Source organism: Cydia splendana, chromosome 23, assembly GCF_910591565.1.
Source record: "Cydia splendana chromosome 23, ilCydSple1.2, whole genome shotgun sequence".
Classification (NCBI taxonomy): domain Eukaryota; kingdom Metazoa; phylum Arthropoda; class Insecta; order Lepidoptera; family Tortricidae; genus Cydia; species Cydia splendana.
The window spans coordinates 5650825-5671317 of record NC_085982.1 but is presented as its reverse complement, the minus strand read 5'-3'; the positions used below and the strand labels follow the sequence as shown (position 1 = coordinate 5671317).

Below are 20493 nucleotides of genomic sequence, written 5' to 3'. Positions count from 1 at the left end.
CCTGGAAAACCAGAATGAATAGGTATAAAAAGGTGCCTTTCGGCAATTAAGATGAATATTACTAACACTCCTATGGACTTTGTAGGTCTGCACAAATAGTACATTATTGCAGAGGCCGGGAAAGGGCAATTCGTGGATGAGTTTCGATTTTGTCGGACGACGCGAAGCAGAGTCCGACAAAGAAGACGAATCCACGAATTGCTATTCCTGCCGAGGCATATATAGTGCTTTTCTCCAAACATGCGAGGAAATAAGGTAAAATAATTATTTAAGCATGAAGCATCACTCAAATCGAACCTTCACATCAAAATGTCAAGTCAAAAACTATTTCCCTCTTTAATACATTTTTAAAAGTTAAAGGCACAAACTTATTCTGCCATTCAGTACCATTCAATATTCGTTCATTCAATATAATTGTGCAATATAGTTGGTCAAACTAATTTGTCAGTCAATAAGAACCAGGAAAACTATACCCATCCTTTTCTTTTGGGTGCTAGTACTACTGTAAGACAAAGATAGTATGATTCTCTTTGTCTATGATTGAAATGAGAAAGTCCTTTGACAAACTATATAAGCTTTATGAACACCGATGAGATCCTTAAAAAAATATAAAAATAATCTTTGATTTTATTAAGCAGTATTCGCACGATCATACACGAGCACAACGGTCTTGTAAGAACGAGACAAGTAAGGTCGTTTATCTTATTATCTCACTCTATCCTATAGCTTGAAATGATAGTTGATCGAGACGTGTAGACGCGGCTCGCGGTTATAATAATTGGCTGTTTGCGTTTTTATTTTTAAAAAGTATAAAACACTACAGTAATAAGTTATTACTGTAGTGTTTTTTTACTACCCGTCCGCTAGAGCAGGACAGCGATAGTTTGATTTTTTTTTATTAGAGTTTGACAATAACGAAGAACTTCGCGTACTATTTTTGCTACAATAAGGTGAACATTTCACAGCATATTGGAGAAAACGATTTTTTTTTCTTAAAGCATCAAAGGGAGCTGTCAAGACTTTTTGATCCTACACGATACCTACATCTCGATTGTAGGTATTCTTGGGATTCATTTTTGTGTCTGAACTGAACATATTTCTTTTGGCAATGGCAAGTCTGCCCATCTATGTTTTAAGGAAGTCCCCTCTGCCAACAAACTGTTCTGCAGTTTGGCAGAAGAAAAAACTGTACAAATAGGGTTTATTTCGCCTGAATATATTTTTTTTATCAGGTTCTCTAACAACGATCTACATGTCAGTGCGCATCATCAGTCTCCGTGCGAACGTGGATATGACGCTGGCCACCTACCAGGAGCACATGAGGGACTTGCTTGAATTCATGCGCCGGGAGAGTCTTGATAAGCAGCTGCAGAAGTAGGGTCATTGCGCTAATTTCCGCCCACTTGACGAAATTTGATTATAAACCTTCATTGCTGCAATTTGGACTTATTGCAATCCTTATATCTAAACAATTAATCTATCTACATATTTCGTAAGAAGCTAATTATAAATGAAATGTATTATTTGCTAATCCGTCAAGTGGAGGGAAACTGACACCGGACGGTAAACTGACGCAATCCCGGCATTTTACCACGGCTTACGGGAGCCTGGGGTCCGCTTGACAATTAAGCCTAAAGTAGGCACTAGTTCTTACGAAAGCGACTGCTATCTGACCTTCCAACCCAGAGGGGAAACTAGGCCTTATTGGGATTAGTCCAGTTTTCTCACGATGTTTTCCTTCACCGAAAAGCAACTGGTGAATATCAAATGATATTTCGTACATAAGTTCCGAAAAACTCATTGGTACGAGCCGGGGTTTGAATCCGCGACCTCCGGATTGAAAGTCGCATGCTCTTACAGCGGTAAGATGCTGATTGAGCGGTAAGATGGTGATTTTGGTTGCGCTGGTGGCCTAGCGAGGCCACCAGCGCAACCAAAATCAGTATATTACTATTGTTGTCCTACTGATTCCCCAACTTTTAGTCTTTGTCACATTATTTTATTTTGCAACTCACCTACCTAATATAGTCCAATACTAGAACTATTGTTCACAAGTTCAATAATATTTATTATATGTGATATTTTTGTTCCCTCGAAATTCTAAACTATCTGAAGATGGTCATTGATTAAAGTCTAAGCAATTGGGTAGATACTTTCCTCTAGTTAAAATAAATTATTTCACACGATGCACGAAATAAAGCACCAGATAATTATTAGAAAAACATAGACAGCAGTTGTTTTTAAACACAATATCTATTTAATAAATCGGATAGAAATATAAAAAGTAGGCGAGTTGACCGTGACGTCACTATACTCGTTTTCATATAAAACCCAATTTGGCAAATCGTTTGGACAATTCTAAGAAAGAAGAGCTCTGATTTGACTATTAGGAAAGTACCAAATTGTTCTTATAAAAATGCAAAATTGTGACCTTAGTTACGATGATGTTGTGACATAGAGTAACAAAATATATTTTCGTCACGTTACATTTCGTGATTCCAGAGAAATCATGGACCACTACGAATTCAACTGGATAAAAACCGATAGTATAGACGCGCGCAATGTACTCAAGCTGTGCGATCAGATCACTCTACGGAGCGACGCCATTATGCACCTGTACGGAGCTGCATTCGCTAAGGTATTAAACTTACCTTATTAGTTATTACAGTAGTGTTAAAAAAAGACACTTATTTTATTACGTGGATATAGCCAACCATAATACACTTACAAGGTTTTTTTTAATAAGCACTATAATAAAGAGCGACTTATGGTAGACAAACAGACTTGAGGATTCGACATGGAATAATCCTGCCGACTGCGCCATGTAGTATTGGAGATTGAATCAAACACAGGTTTCGAGGAACACTTAGGTTTTATTATTTTTTACAGCAAGTACTTATCGTTACGGAAGCTTCCGCCAAAGAGGGTGTGGTCACTCATTTGACATTACATATAATTTTTTTTAAGATACGTTTGGAAACGTTTTATACTGATTCTATACTAGACATTACCTACATAAGTCTCATATAAAGTTGGTCAAGCAGATCTTGTCAGTAGAAAAAGGCGGCAAATTTGAAAAATGAAGGCGCGAAGGGATATCGTCTCATGGAAAATTTGAATTTCGCGCCTTTTTCTACTGAAAAGATTTGCTTGACCATCTATAGTTTGTCAAAGGACTGTCTCATTTCAATCATAGACAGAGAGAATCATACTATCTTTGCCTTACACTAGTACAGTCAGCAGCAGAAGTTGCTAAGCGCTCGAGGTGTTCAAAATTACCTTGACACGCTCTTATTCTCTTAATAATAAAGTCGCGTCAAGATCATTTTGAATACCTGGCCCGCTTAGCAACTTCTGCTGCTGACTGTACTAGCACCCAAAAGAAAAGGATGAGTATAGTTTTCCTGGTTCTTACTGGCTGACAAATTGGTTTGACCAACTTTATATTCCAACTTTTGTTTCAGTGCCCGATCCTCTCCGACTGCGACGTATCGCTCCTCCGAGTCCTGGGCCGGGCAGTCCGCAGCATCCACTTCCTAGAGGGCACCACCATCTTCCAGGAGGACGACGTGACCCACCACCTGTACTTCGTCTACAGCGGCCAGCTGCAGCTCAGGACCACAGACTCGGCAGAAAGAGTTTGCAAGGTCACTAAACTTGATGTTGGAAGGTAAGCTCAAGATCTTTATCTTCTTTGACTATTTTCTGCATCAAAGAACTTGGTGAAAGGAAATCGTAATAGTTTCCTACTTTATTTGGTGTTAGAAATTAAAAAGCTTACTGCCTTTTCCATCTGTACCTATTGGATCTGATATCCGATCGAGCAGTCTACAGTATTTCCTCGAAGCTAAAGTTTTTAGACTGGGTTTAGGGGGCTTTCAATATGCTTGGTGTCGGGACTTGTTTGCTGAGCTGACAGTATCCACACCCTAGAGGGCACAGCCATATTACGTGTACAGCGGCCAACTGCAACTCAGGACATTTTTAAATAAGTTTCCTTTTTTGTTTTTATTAGTCGAATCTAAAAAACTGAGTGGAGTCTTCAAGTTATTCGGATGTTAACGTACTTGCACGCCGGCAGCATGGCGGGCAACCTGTCGGACGCGGTGTCGTGGCGCGTGCGCTCTCGTCTGGTGGCAGCCACGGACGTGCAGCTGCTCCGGATGCGCTCCAAGGCGTTCCATGACATCGTCCGGGACTGCTTCCCGGTGGTGCTGCGGCTTATGGCGACGCATCGACAAGATAATGAGGTTAGATCGTCTATCTATAGTAGGGGTCTCCAAACCCCGACCCGCGGGCCAAATCCGACCCGCGACACGTTCTTATCCGGCCCGCCGACACCCAAAGCAAGTGCTCATCTGTCCGGCCCGCGGGAGCCTCCAGGGGTTCAGCATTCATTGAGAGTGGAACTGTTCCTAACAGCAGCAACCAGACACCATCCCCCGGCGCAAAAACCGACGGTGGCCCGCGCGAAAGTTTCTGAGGCGCAATATGGCCCTTAGGTAAAAAACCTACCTACCTTTGGAGACCGCTGGTCTATAGGCACCGTGCGCGTTGGAAGGTTTATTTCATACACGCCTGTGTCGGTCAATCGAAATAAGAAGAGACGAATAAAACAAAATTATACTAGTAGTTCGCCCCGAACTGAGAACTCCCGGTTTGCCAAAAAGATCAATTGATTGCACTACTCACCTAGTCAGCAAAGGATCGAAAGCAAGGCCTATTGACTTCCTTGAAACGATGTGACCCTTCAAAATTGTGCATGTGTTGTCCGTTCCCAGACGAGATTGCCAGTAATTAACATCAAAATATTTTACTACAGCAACATTGCTAGAACTGGCTTTGTCTATAGATGCGATTTCTAGGAACAAATCAAATTATTTTGATTTGTATTTTATGAACTAGTCATATGTAAATTATTATTTATTTTTTGATATATGTAAAGCCTGACAACAGTTTATTTAACCCTGAGATAGTGTCGCTGCAAACAGCTTACGTATGGCAATAATGTGCGTACGTCATGTATAGTCGGGGTAGTGGGCATTGGCTTCATGTTGATACGTGGTTGATACTCGTATAATGTCAAAACATTGCTTACAGAGAATTCGGTTCATTCAATTTACCTATTCGTCAAAATCTGATTCTAAATATTCAATATTATTATATTCTTCGTTTTCTTACTCTGACGAAGTCTGATTTTCATCAGATGTTGTGTCGCCTTCAGGACCACCAACCTCGATTATAAAACGTTCAGTCTCCAATTCGATTATAGGATTTTTATCGTCGATCTACATAAACCTTAAATGAAATATTAAAGTTTAAACCTAATAACTAACCAATTCAATAAAACCGCACTATAAAATGTCAATACCGGTCATGTCAACAACCAACTTTAAAACATTGTTTATTGGAATGCAATCCTTCGTCTTTTTTAAGCTGTAAGTATTTGATTGCATTCACTACAATTTTTTTCGCATCTTTGGTAATTTTTTTTGGCATTTTTTAATTAAACCGTTTATATTTGAATATATTCGTAGATATTTTCCGTTTGTTTACATCGGTGACATTCGATGACATCCAACGTTCGTTGTCAAAGAGTACTTGTTGCCAGTAAAAGAAATTAGTACCATTGAAAGTCCGCAAAATGGCGAGGGTCAAATAAACTGTTGTCAGGCTTTATATTATTATCTATTATATTTCAGTTTTTCTTTGTCTATGTTCATAAAATCTACGAAGGGTAGACGTGCCTCTACCCTCCTTGATAAAATAAAAAAAAAATCTTTGTCAATTGGCCTCTTTGATAGGCCTTGATTTGGGTCTGGCCGGTAAGAACATAGACAAGATAAAAGTCTGTAATGTCAATGCTGTCATTTAAGTCATTTTAATGCAAAAATATCAATTTTCATATAAAACGATTTATTCACTTGAAATATATTTATTTACCTATTAATTTTAAAAATAAAATCTATTCATATGCACGAGCAACATATCTAAGGCCCCATTCGCACGACAGCTTAAAAAGCGTTGCGTTAAAACCCGACGTTGGCGCTTTTTTACCGTTTCCAATATTTGTGTTCATATGAACGCTTAAAAATCACTTGTGAGTCGTACTGCCACGTACGCATCTCAGCAAAGCCATACTTTATTTGCTATTACGACGTATTATTTGAATATAGCTTGAATATTTCAGGAATTTGTAAGCATAAGTTGACATTTTTAAGGTGAAACTAATAATAATCTTGACGATTGACACCAAAAATTGACACTTGACAGCCAACTGACAGCAGCGCCGGCGCTTTTTCAACGCTTGTGAGAACAGATACACGGATTTCCGTATGGTCTATTCAATTTGACGCCAACGCTCAACGCCGAAAATCGAACAGTGCTCGATAAAAAAGCGCCGCGCTTAAAAACCGCCTTCGTGTGAATACATACATGGTTATCCATTTGTGTCATTCAAACGCTTTTTTAACGCGCGTTGAAAAAGCTGCCGTGCGAACGGGGCCTAAATGCGTCTTCGCACAGACTTAGTTAAATTTAAACCGTTGTCTCTCTTCCTTCCTTGCTGTATGTATCCGGCAATGGCGACTTTATCAACAATTCTTATCCGGATTATGGAAAGCCCTAATGTGTGTGTGGAAACCGTTGTAGTAAATCAGAAACAGCGATAATTTCAAGGTAAGATATATATTAATCTTTAAATAAAAATGAGCGTGCTAATTACCAAATTCAAATATAATAATTTAATCTTACTATCCCCGTAAGTCCCGCGGACGCGTCCGAAATTATAATCAAAATTCAACATAGATGTAAAACCCCACATTGTTTAAGCTGGTAACCCTAGGAATTAGCGACGTTAGTAATTAGGAAGATAGATTATATTATTTAATTTTTTGACTATTTTGTTTTAGAAAGTGAATCAGCAGATGGCTTGAGCGTGAGATAATAATATAATCCTGGGCCGTCATATGATTTCTTGGAAAAAGCTCAGAAGGGCACGTATCTGCCGCATATCCAAACTAGTTTCCCGGTGACCAAGAACGCTGCGCGGAGCTGTGAAGCAGAAAATGTCCGATAACCGGATAGATGTAATAACAACTTGTAACCATTTGCCATATCAGTGTATGTATTCATATGTATTATGAAAATATTTATATCTTAATAATACGTAACTTTTTGTTACCTTTTATATTTCACGAATTTCTGAATATAGTACCTAATCATTATCTTTTAACGTATTTTTTTACTTATTTGTGAAATGCTAATTTCAGAGCCCAACAACGTGCACACTAGCGCCACTGCTAAATAATCGTGATTATTTAAATTTAACGACATGTATTTAAAAAAGGGGCCGCTACGGACTGTATTGTGTATTTAGGTACCTTTTGAATACATCAAACTAGATTTTATGTTGCTGGATTCGTCGATCTATGAGCTCAAAACAAAAACGGCCGTTTTAACTTTGGACGGGTAGATTGACGAATCCAATAACATAAAAAATAGTTTAATGTATTCAGCAGTGGCGCTAGTGTGCACGTTGATGGGCTCTTAAAAACCTGACCCCAACAAAAAAGAAAAAAATACAAAAAGAAATTCCCTCCCTGGGATTCGAACCCAGGACCATTAGCTTCCTGAACTGGATTACTGCCAATACCCGCTAGGCTAAACGGGTTGTCAATTCTAATTACAATGGTATCCTACCAGAGCGCTAGTAGTATAAACGAACTTTTGAAAGGGACATTTTTTTGTATGGAGTTATCGTTCTTCTCCTAGTGAGTATTATATTCTTTGATCGAAAGCCGCATGGGATTTATTGTAACGTCTGTGGAGCCCTTAATTGATAAATTTAAGTCACCGTAGAGATTAAAATATACTGTATCTGTGGTAAGCCGTAATCTTTCTTGTCAAATGTCAAATACTAATATTATGTTTATTTTATTTCGTTTTATTCTTGCTAATTATTTTAGAATCTTAAATTAAAAAACAATATTATAAATGTGTAAACCGAGCACTTTCATTTGATACCAATCTCGGCCACACTTTCTTGCAATTAAAATGACCAGAATAGCAAGACCCCTCACAAATAGCTTTTTAGCATTTTAAGCTCTTCTTGCTCAATAACTTAATAACTTGCTCTTGATCGAGCCTGCTCAAAATTTAATGACTAAAATATAATGCCCTCAACTATACGTTCACCCAATTTCATTTAAATTAGAACAAATTTACTTAAGTTATTGTGTATCAAACTATCCTCTGATAGTTCAGCTTAAAAATATCGAAATGCCGGGACGTACCCCTAGCCAGCCGTGTGTTCAAAGTTGAAAGTAAGAACTTCACTTCGCTTCGCTCGCTCGTTCGACAAGTACGGATAAATGTACGTACGCATACAAGTATAATAGAGATGAGAATTCCAAAATTAAAATGATACTAACAATTTCATGAAATAACATTACTTAAGGTACTGGTACCTATTCTGTGACAGCATGTGTGATTTCACCGTTGTTGAAATCATGCACCTTCCAACTACGTATGTTTACTTACTACATTTTTCCAAATAAATATAATTAGGTATCTTACTAGAGTTAGACCAAGAAAAGTCTGCAGCGATTTTGATAGCACATGCAGGTGTTATTTAATTTAATACGTCATAATTTCATAGAAGTTTGACGTTTTAAATTGCACTGCCTGTGCTGTCAAAATCATTGCAGACTTATCTAGGTCTAACTCTACTTTGTTTCAGTTATGTATCAAAGCTAACGCTGCTAGTGGATTTCGGCGGTCGTCAAAGCCCCAGGACACAACATTCATCAAGCATCTCGCCATTAAATCAATGATCCAGAGCGGCATAGTCCAGGTATCCTGATAGGCGATTTACATTTGCGGCTAGTGGCTCGGCTCGCGGCTCGGCTCGTGACTCGCACTAGAATGTAAATCGCCTATGAGTGAGTGTTGTGGTAAATGACTTGCGTTTCAATATTCACTTTGGGCAAAGAGAATTTGAAATAGAGAGTTACTGTCATGGTAAATTATCTAGCTTCAGTACATTTACTGCCATCTTTCAACTGACGATTAAAACTGTTTGAACGCCATTTGACTTTGATCATTATTCTTTCACTAATATGTGTTAACTTGTTAAATATTCATATTAACGCCATCTACTCGAGAGTATAGGCTGAAGGTTATGGTGCCATCGCTCGAAAAGATTGCACCATACATTTGGCCTATAGTCGAGTAGATGGCGTTAATATTAATATTTAATAAGATAACACATATCAATGAAAGAATAAGGATCAAAGTCAAATGGCGTTCTAACGGTTTTATGTTCTGTCGAAAGATGGCAGTAAATTTACAGTGGCTACATAATTTACCTTGACAATCCGTCTCTATACAGTCTATTCTCTTTGCTTTGGGCCTGACTGGAGCGCCACCTGGCGGGTACGGGAAATATTTCATCAGACAGTTGCCAATGTAAAATAGTTTTTTGAGGATGTCCGTAAAAGTTCATATTATTTATCGTAGCTTCATTGATATAGAATAAGAACTGGATACCCAATCAGCCGCATAAAATGGCCCCGCAAAAGTAACGTTAAAACAGATCACGCGTTACTTTTTCGTTTAGTCTTGTATGGACCGCTCAAATGTGAAGTTGTCAACAATGTCGTAAAATGGTCGTAAAAATATGCAAAAATAACAATCATAAAACAAGGAAAAAGCATGGAATGTATTTCTTTTGGTTAGTTCTTTGGATAGCATTACATAATTTATGTAATCTGGTGGTAATTTCATGGTTTTGAATAAATTATTTTGTTAGTACCAAAGAAGGGATGTGAAGGAACAAAAATCTAATGAGTCGATGTGAGGTCAATATATTTTTATTTTTATATGGACTTCGTAAGATATAATATTATGTTTAAATTCAAGATTTCCAAGAAAACCTATGCGACGTGCAGAGTGGACTGCTATTATAGCAAGAGATAGGGGTGATGCAGTTTTAAACAAGGCAAAACGGCACTTGTGCGTTCGGCCCATTTCCCTGTTTCCGACATATACACGACCAATAAGGGCTTACATCGACTAACTGTAAATGCTAAACCTGTCTGAACACAGTGACAACCACAGGATTTTTTTGATAAAGACCATAACCAATCAGTACCAGTAGCGACCTAAATGTCCCCATGCACTATATTGCAAAGAACGAAAGTGCAAAGAGTATTATGTAGATCTAAAATACACATTTATTTCAAGGAAAATAGTATTTTAAGACGTATACTTACTTATTAAAAAATAAATTTGTTTTATGATAACTTACACGGGTTGTTACCATGAATAAATTTTATTTGAACTCCCGATCAAATTAAATTTGTTTCATTTATTACTTTGGTTTTTCTGTACAGTAATACCTATTAAAATGTACCAAAGGGACTCCATTCGTTCATTATTCTCGTTTGACGTTGTTTGACGTAAATACAATGGTGACGTTACATTTAGTGCCATCGGACTTAAAGTTTTAACAGTGTTGGTACTAATGTTTACAAATTTGACACTTAATGCTTACGACAGTAAGTTCTTTTCTGTACAAAACATTTATCTTGACTCAAAATTTACGTAAGCGTTTTTATCATCAATGCAAATTTGCCGCTAATGTCATTCTGACCCACATTTTGTTGACGTTTTTGTTCCGCTCTGTGTGTCTATTTCTAATATTAAGTCAGTGCGTAGCTTGTATTTCCCATCACGCACTCTGCACATAGAAATTACCCGCTATTACTGCGAGTTCACTGTTTAACTCTATCAGCCCATAAATATATGCCCCTCCATCGATCACTTGTCAATTATAAAGTGGTGTCCTACGCATCCTGCATCCTCCACCGTCTAGCGACCCTTATGAGGTCATTTGCAATTGTTAAAGTGAGCCACACGAACTACACGAAGCGCTTTTTAAGTATTAGGTCTCGAGCGACCAGCGGCGCGTTCGATGGGGCGTACAATGTTACACCTAACTTCTAAAGTACCTACTTGAGGCCACTTGCATAATATGTTTCTATTTGTTTGTAATATTAGTCATATAGTTATAATAAACATAAATATAACAAGTACATCATGATTAAAACTATAATTAAAAACTAAACTAAAATTAAAGTAAGACTAATCTAAATCTAAGATAAAACTATATTATCTATACCGAAAACGCTGTCAGCATTTCCTCGCTGGATTATTAGACTAATACGCTGAGCGAGGAAGCTGCCATCTTTTCTGTCTCCTGTGGCGTCTCTGAGTCTCTTCGACAGGTCTTTGAAGAGATTCTATTTGTTTCCACTCAGATTGCACACTGAATTCTCTCATAATGAAAAGTTCTCACACGATCCGTAGTCAAAACTTTCTCTACGTATTAGTGCTAACTGAATACTTATTTACAGGTATTTCTCATGATAACCTCCATGCTCTGCGTATACATGAACCTGTACAACGCCGGGTTTCAGAACAACACTGTACCGGTATTGGCGCCATTGTACACTCTGGACGCATGCTTTCTGGTCAAGATTGTGCTGTACTTTACGATGCCACGACTAGTGAAACTGCCGACTGAGGATCATGAGAATGCCAAAATGACGTTAGTGTATTCATTCATTTTCCTCCATTGACATATCTCAGGACTGGCCTTACGGGCAATAAGAATGGGGCATGAACGGGGCCAGTACAGCGGTGTGACACCGCTACAACGCAATTGGTTGATGAGTTCGCATCACGCGCGCGATTGGTCGCAACTAGTTGCATTAGACTGCACGATTAGCTCGAATCCGTGAGTGACACCGCTGAACTAATACCACTTTTAGTGCCCGTAAGGCCCGTCCTGAGATATACGTCAATGTTTTCCTCGCGTTGTCCCGACTTTTTGCCACGGCTCATGGGAGCCGGACCCCAGGCTCCCATGAGCCGTGGCAAAAAGACAACTAATCTCAAAAAATGATGTAGGTAGACACTATTTTTTACGAAAGCGACTGCCATCTGACCTTCCAACCCAGAGGGTAAACTAGGCCTTATTGGGATTACTCCGGTTTCATCACGATGTTTTCCTTCACCGAAAAACGACTGGTAAATATCAAATGATATTTCGTAGGTACATAAGTTCCGTAAAACTCATTGGTACGAGCCGGGGTTTGAACCCGCGACCTCCGGATTGAAAGTCGCACGCTCTTACCGCTAGGCCACCAGCGCAGTAAGATGACGTTAGTGTATATAATTTGGAATGGATGTCAATTGATATCATAGAAAGAAGCGACCAAAGCCTCCAGTGCCTGAGGCTGCAATCAAACCAGCGTCTTTTATTAGCATCCAGATCCTTTCTAGTTTGAATTTGATTGGCTTTGGATAACCCTAAAGTTGTTCAGTATCTGCTTGGATCAACTTAGATTCAGGTATAGCGCAACGGTTTCGACTACGGCGACTGTTTCAACTCCACTGCTGAAGGCGTTCGTGCGCCCGCGAGGCACGGCAAATATTGAGCGTCATAGGTACTTTTGACCTCGATGCAAGGCCCAAGGAGAAAGCCTGAGATGGAAATCAATTTTTAAAACTTAACATTTACAAATCAACACTACAATTATATTAAACAGGTACTTCAAGAGCATGGAATTCAAAATAGACGTGGCTTCATTCTTGCCCATCGAGTTGTTCTGCTTGTTGAAGAGCGATCCCTGGCTCTTACTGTCCTGTCTGCGTCTCAACAGGGTGCTGAGGCTTGTGAGTGTAATGTAATGTATGTTTGTAAACATATAGTGAGTCCTTCATTACAAGCTTTTTAGTAGGTATGTAAGTTTGTTACCCAACTAACATTAGGCGCTAAATTTAAGGGTTACAAGAGATTTATATAAGCGCCTATTTACTCTTTAGGTGTTGTTAGTACTCTAAAAATAGGAGTTATAGCCGGCTATAACCCCGTTTTAACCCCGGATTGGGCACAAATTTTATCACCGTAAGATTTATAACAGTGCTACAGTAGAGTTAGGGGATAAAAAAAGAGACATAAGAGCGGTATAGTGGAGCTACAATAGTGTTAATTAATTCTTTAGGAGCTATATGGGTTGCATATAGGTGACTACAAACTGTTGTAGTAGAAGAGCTCTAAAGTAGTGCTGTAATAGCGTTGATTAACAACTTAGGATTTAAAAGGGTGCCAAATAAGCGACTACTAACTGTTTGAGTAGTAGTGTAGAGCTATGTAGATGATACTTTCAGCTTTAGATGGTATACCTATTAGCATTTAAAGTCAATATTTGTAACACTCAAGAAGGTAATTGCACATTTTTTCCTTAGCCCTGACTGCTTTGGTTGCAGATGTTTCCATTTTGTATTATTATTTGTAAGCTTGCACTGTGACAGCTTGAAGTGAAATGTAATGGCGGATAAATAAAAGCAAATAATTATTTTAGTTCACCGATGCCGGTGTTATCTGCGGATTTATGATGGCGAAATTAATTACACTGTCAATAACTATATGTATTACTAACAAAATTTTAAAGGGCCTCTGATCCTTTGCATATTTATCGGAATATAATATTTTTTAAATTGTGGTCCACCGTATTTAATTTTCGCAAAATTACACAATATACGTGAAGTCCGGTTTTAAATACAACAATACTAACATTATGTCTATATTGAGTAAAATTATCGATTTTTATTAAGTATTTACGTTCTAATTAACAGTTTTTGTTTTGCTTATTGATTCATCGGTCATATTAACATGGCGCTATAGGCGTAGGTTGTAAGTAAGACTCTAATAACACTATAAGATGTACTAAGGTATTGAATAACGCCCGTCTGCGACTACATGATCTATAAAAGTGACTCATAACTTCTCTTTTCGACTGTAAGTGAGACAAGAGAGTTAAGAAGCGATTGCGAGTAAGAGTAACGGAGCTATAAAAGAGTTTTTATCGCCTGTTTAGAACCTTAAGTGAAAATTGCAGCTGCTTATTACTCATATAGATGTTAAGGTGGTAGAATTCACTTTGAGCTATAACACTAGCTGCTTAAGATCCATTATAGCGGCCAAAACGGCTACTGTGGATCTTAAAGCTATACATGGAATTCTTAAAGACCTTGATGTCACCAGAGCCTGTAAGCTTAGAGTATATAGCTATTCTCCAGCCGTTATATGTCTTTAGGTGATCAAATAAGTGCTAATTGTCGCCTAATTGTTTGTTGGGTAGTGTGGGTCAAATCTTTGAAGCTTAATTTGACCTTTTCCCGATTTTCGGTTGAACTGAAAATTTGCATACATTTGTAAGTCGGGTGACAATGCAATAATATGGTACCATCGAGCTGATCTGATGATGGAGATAGGAGGTAGCCATAGGAAATCTGTGATGAAACAACTTTTTAACCTAATTGTGTTTCGGGTTTTTAGAATTGTCTCGATGAGTATAGCTGCCTGTGGTAAGAAAAGTACAGTCAGCGATAAAAGCTTGTACCAAAAATGTAATTTTTGCCAAGCAAAAGTTATTTTGCTTAACAGATTAACAGTCCGCCGGACGGTATCGGCCTGTCAGTTGTTCGGAACTGTCAAAATTATGTTCTAACTGACAGGCCGATACCGTCCGGCGGACTGTTAATCAGTGGGCCCCTTTAGACTTTGCTCGAAGGCCACGGAACGCACGCTCCTGGCGTGTACACTGTACGGTAGACGCTGATGCAAGCCGACATAATGGCACTCAGCGTTAAAGGGTCTACCGTACCGTGACACGAAAATCGAAATTTCGTTATCTGGCTCCCTATCGCTCAAATATGCAAGAGTGATAGAGAGGCAGACGCTTTTGTGTTTTGCGGTAGACCCTCAGCGTAGGTACATGTACCTGTATGTAAGTATGTACATGTATGTATACATTTTTATGAAAAATAGTTATTATTTATGTATGAAAATATTTAATGCCCTTCCGGAAAACATCAAACCCCTGCCTCTAAACCCATTTAAAGCACAACTATATCGTTGGCTCAAAAAACAGGTGTTTTACTCTGTAACTTCTGTAAGTGAGTTGTTCGATATGTAATAGGTACCTAGTATTAAGTAGAAATATTAGTTTTAAGTTAACAATGTACCTACCAAATAGATGAAGACTAATAGCTTTAAGATAATATTTGCATGCTTAACCAGCAAAATATGTTTCTGTACGGGAATATTTTTCCAATAACACCTTGTTATACCATATTTTATGCAAATAAAGAATTTTCATTTCATTTTCATTTCATTTCACGCTCGGAGAGTGCGTTTTCTTGCAAAGGCAACCTCTTAATGTTATGGTATTAGGAAATTTTCACCTTCATTTAATGTATTTTTCATCACACTCGCTCTGTAAATGTGGAATTGCACGCAGGCTTAGCGGGAGTTATAGAAAAAGCGTTTTCCCTAGGGAATTATGAAGTTTCTAGTGCCATAATTAACAGTTTTTTGTCTTTATACTTAATTTTTGTAACGCAAGTGTGATGAAAAACATTGTGTGTAACTCAGGGCGTAATAATATTGCAAACTCGAGTCTATAAATCGCTCCGGCAAGCCGTCGCGATTTAACTTACTCTCGTTTGCAATATTTAACTTACGCCCCATGTTGCACAATGTACTATAACCATTGAGATCGTACCCTAGTACAGCGGTCGGCAACCTTTTAGCAGCCAAGGACCAACGAAGTTAACGAAGTTGACGCGGGCCGCACTTTGGTAATATTTATGACTTTAGCAGACATTATCGCTTGTCAATATTACATACAAAATAGCCAGGGAGGCTCGCGGGCCGCAAGCGAGAGTTTCGCGGGCCGCCTGTTGCCGACCGCTGCCCTAGTACCTACATTTTTTTTCACTAAAACTAAGTATTAGTTAGGTAGTACATTTTAATCACTAAAACTGTATTGTTACAGTCAACAGTCTCCAAATACCTGAAACGCTATCAGAAGCGAGCCACAGAGAACCTATTGTTCAGCACCTTGACTCTCATCATGTGGTTTACAATTTTAATCCACTGTTTGACTTGTCTATGGTTCTTCATTGGGCTTAGCGTAGACCGCGCTGAACCGGGGCAGTCTTGGCAATATAGCGGTAAATATAAGTATAGTTTAATAATAATAATAAGCACCCTGGCGGTCTTTCTCGCGCGCGACAACGCAACTCATGCTAGCAGGCCATTGTCATGATGGGGTTTTAAATCCACATAGCCGTTCAAAACGCAATGTGGAGTTGGCAGAGATCATGGCGTTGTTTAACTTGTCTGTCTATCTTACCGCATGATAGATCAACAGACAAGAAAACACATAACGGCCATCGATAAGAATTATTCTCGCGATATAGTGCTTATTACATCGGTGAAGCATCTATCCTCAAAACATGTTCAGGAAACATGCAAATTCATTATAAAACCATAAATATTAAAACAAAAGAGACAATAAAGGCCTGTGCACACCGGCTTGCGTGTGCGTGCGGTGCGCGTGCGCTAAAATGTTGGAGCTGCACACGCACACGTCACGCAAGCGGTGTGCCGTTTCTCATAAGGATCTGTATACTACAACGCCGCACACGCACGTGCACGTCACGCAACACGCAGCCGGTGTGCATAGGCCTTAAGTCTTAGGATAAGTCAAAAAGTCAAAAAAGTATTTATTGCACACATATTACATAATATTAGCTATACATAATATGGACCCTGCAAGGGCGCAGCAATCTTATAAATAAATAACAAACTAAGTACAACTACAATCGTACTCGTAAGAGCTAATTTGCTTACGTTAACCAATATTGTATAATAACATGATATAAAATGAAACAAAAATATAAAAGATAAAGCCATCTAATTTCATTGAAATTAATAACTTTGTTTCTTGCAGATTCCGGGGATCCGCTTTGCGACAACAAATACATTTGCAGCGTGTACTTCGTGCTGACAAGCTTCGCTCACAGCGGTGTTGCTGACATTATGCCCAAGAAAGAGATAGAGGTACAAACTACAGTATTATTATTGCTGACATCGTACTGTGCAGCGACGAATATACCTGGATCGTGTATTTTGTGCTGACACGCTTCCAACGGGGCTGCTGACATCAGGTATGTCCAAGAAGGGGATAGAGGTACAAACTACAGTATCATTATTGCTGACACCGTACTGTGCAGCGACCCTGTCTACTGTGTACTTTGACCCTGCCTGTGAAGTCGACGGTCCTGGGTTCGAATCCCGGCAAGGGCATTTATTTGTTTGATGAACACAAATATTTGTTCCTGAGTCATGGGTGTTTTCTATATAAGTATGTATATCGTCACCTAGCACCCATAGTACAAGCTTTGCTTAGTTTGGGGCTAGGTTGATCTGTGTAAGATGTCCCCATATATTTATTTTATTTATAATGGGTATAATAATACCTGGAGCGTGGATTTTGTGCTGACACGTTCCAACGGGGCTGCTGAGATTATGTCCAAGAAGGAGATGGAGGTACAGCTACCATTATTCGGTATCATTATTGCTGATACCGTATTGTGCAGTGACGAATATGCCTGCTGCGTGTATTTTGTGCTGACAAACTTCCCAACAAAAATTAGTAATAAAAACTATTTTATTTCTGAGGTTATGCAATAAACAGGATTTGTATTGTATTGTATTTTATTTGTTTTACTTTCATTTAAAAAAGGAGTACCCTGTTTCCCATCTCTTCCATCTTAAAGGCCGGCAATTGATTGCAACTCCTCTAGTGTCGCAGTTGTTAGGCAGCTCGTATGCCTCTGATATAGAAAAACCGTTGTTTGCAGGTTACTGACGCGAAGCTGAAACTCAGTAACTGACTCACAGCCGTAGTAACTCAGTAGTGAGCGTCAGTAACTGGCAGGAAGTTGCGCAGGCCGCGTAGCCAAGACGCCAATCGCTTACGCTTCGTAGCGAACGAAACGCAAGTGTCACTGTCACACTAATATGGAAGAGTGATAGAGAGACATGATGCTTTTCGTTTTCGAAGCGATAGAGATATAGGCCGGCAGGGTCGGGACAGGTGGCAAGCTCTCGTTTCGGAGGCCAAGATTCTCTTTGAATCGCTGAGCCAAAATAGTTAGTTGTTTGCAGGTTGTGTACGTGTCAGCTCTCCTGATCATCTCTCAGCTGATGTACGTGGTGTACGTGGGCGAGTTCGCCAACATCGTGCATTACGCGTCTTTCCGCGCCTTCACCTACTACGCCAAGTTTCTGGAGCTTCAGGTAAAATAGGGTATTACGAGTGCGCCACGATAGTATACTCGTATGTCTCACGAGCTAGAAATAAACTGCTCGTCTCTTGTAAATGAATGCAATACCAACAGTTAGAAAAATAACAGTTTCTGATTCGACCAGCCCTGTAAAAAAACAATATAGGGTAATTAGTCGATAACTGGCCACCCTAAACCAAAAATGATTTCTATTCACCTATTAACACTAAACAGAATCAATTTTAGTATAAGGTGGCTAGTTATTGCAGGGATGGCGAGTTATTAAAGCATTATACTAAAATGAATTCTGTTTATAGGTGAATAGCATTCATTTTTATTTTAGGGTGCCCAGTTATTAGCTGGTGGCCAGTAATAGGGTATTATACTGTATTTAAAATAAATTATTTTACACCATGCATGAAATAAAGCACCAGATAATTATTAGAAAAACACAGATAGGAGTTATTTTTAAACACAAGTTATATTTAATAAATCGGATAGAAATATAAAAAGTAGGTGAGTTGACCGTGACGTCACGATGTAATGTTTCATATAAATTCCATATTAGCAAATCGTTTTGACAGTTCTAAAAAAGTAACTGATTTGACTAGTAGGAAAATACCCTATTGTATTTACCCTACTTCGCACGCTCCACTGTTTGCCTCCTGCCTCCTGATTTGCACTAAATTGACCTTCAGATTTTTTTAGGACTACCTAAAGAACAACCGGGTATCACCCGCACTGATCGCTCTGGTGAACAAGTACGCCGTGCTGTTGTGGCGAGAGGCGCGAGGGGAACAATTGCCCAAGTTTCTAGCCAACGCACCTGTGTGCCTCAAGTTAAAAGTCATGTGTCAAGCCTATAAAGATGTTGGAGATCAGGTAAAAAGACAATCGTAGGGGTTGTACAGCTATAGGGACAGTGCGGCAGCATAGGAGCCGTCAGATTTTTGGCGCGAGGCGTAAATGTGACGTTTATGCTTCCGATGTAGCCCACAAGATGGCAGAACCTACTATGCACAAGGAAACGGACCTACGAGAACAGTAGATGGTAGCACTTGCTTTGGCAATGTACATGTGCACATATGTTTTTGATTCAGGCCACAAGATGGCAGACCACAATATTGTTCTTTACAAACAGCCTGAATTTTTGTGCGTAATGCGTATCCATTAGAAGCTTTGTAAATAACTTACCTAGGTACTATTTTAACCTTTTGAACGCCACAGTCGGCAATTGATGTCAACGCAAAATCGTGACAACGACGCCAAAGACGGCATTTGACGTCGATCGTGTTTTGATGAAAATTTACTGAAAAACACCCCACTTTTAGGTCAATTGGCATTATTTATTCACAAAACTAAATTTTACCCCCGTGGCGTCAGTGGCACGGCAAATGGATGCGCCGTTTGGCGTTCAAAAGGTTAAATAAAATATTTGTTTTATCGTAGCACCCCGTGTTCAAGAGCTGCGAGCCCGCTCTGCTCCGCCACATGGTCGGCTATCTCAGACAATACTATTACGACGGAAGTAAGCTTATTGCTCCTCTACACGATGGCCCAGCGCTGGACCAGTGAGACGGCCATGCGATGGTTATGGCTCCACTACACGATGGCCCAGCACTGGACCAGCGAGATGGCCATGTGAGGGTTGAGAGCAAACACTATGGAATGGGCCACGTGTAGATGCGTTCGCGCCATCGCTGGCCCAATATCCAAAGGTAAATGGTAGGTGTCGGTTTTTTTGTTTGCGGACACATATTGATGTGCGGACGAAACACCGACACCGTGGCCATCCCATCGCCATCCCGCCGCTCCATAAGCCATCCGACACCACTACCCTCTCTACACGCTGGCCCATCTTAGTAAGCCAGTATGATGGACCATCGTGTAGAGGAGCCATTTTTTTCGCGATTGCGGGGTTAGTCCCATAGTAATAAAATAAAATAATAAAATATCATTTATTTCAGGCTTTTAACCCATAATAAAAATACACATAAACAATACAATGGCATACTATATACAATACAATAAAAAGGAATACGGAATGTCAAACAATATTAATTTTAGAACCTTACTTAACTAGTTACATCATTTCGCCCAGTTATGGGACACTGGTGCATGCAATGACAACCAGTGTCCCATAAATGGACCATCAAGCCTGTCGGCGACGACTGCCAGCAGGGCGCTGCCGCTGGTGCACACACGTCTCGCTGCTGATGTTGCTCTCTTGCGCATGGTGGCGTAAAAGCAGTCCACACGCGCCTCCGCGAACATTCCCGAGGCGCT

At 39.4% G+C, this 20493-nt stretch overlaps 1 protein-coding gene across 1 annotated transcript in view; it reads left to right on the top strand.

The window, feature by feature from the left end:
* Positions 1-20493, top strand: part of LOC134801742 (uncharacterized) — a 76294-nt gene that overhangs the window by 44746 nt on the left and 11055 nt on the right. Inside the window, exons 32-43 of the mRNA XM_063774339.1 lie at positions 1233-1374; positions 2503-2638; positions 3465-3670; positions 4040-4250; positions 8741-8854; positions 11418-11611; positions 12615-12741; positions 15909-16086; positions 16869-16978; positions 18089-18220; positions 18916-19089; positions 19657-19735. Of these exons, the coding sequence (XP_063630409.1) occupies positions 1233-1374; positions 2503-2638; positions 3465-3670; positions 4040-4250; positions 8741-8854; positions 11418-11611; positions 12615-12741; positions 15909-16086; positions 16869-16978; positions 18089-18220; positions 18916-19089; positions 19657-19735 (1803 nt within the window). The remainder of the gene's footprint in view (positions 1-1232; positions 1375-2502; positions 2639-3464; positions 3671-4039; positions 4251-8740; positions 8855-11417; positions 11612-12614; positions 12742-15908; positions 16087-16868; positions 16979-18088; positions 18221-18915; positions 19090-19656; positions 19736-20493) is intronic.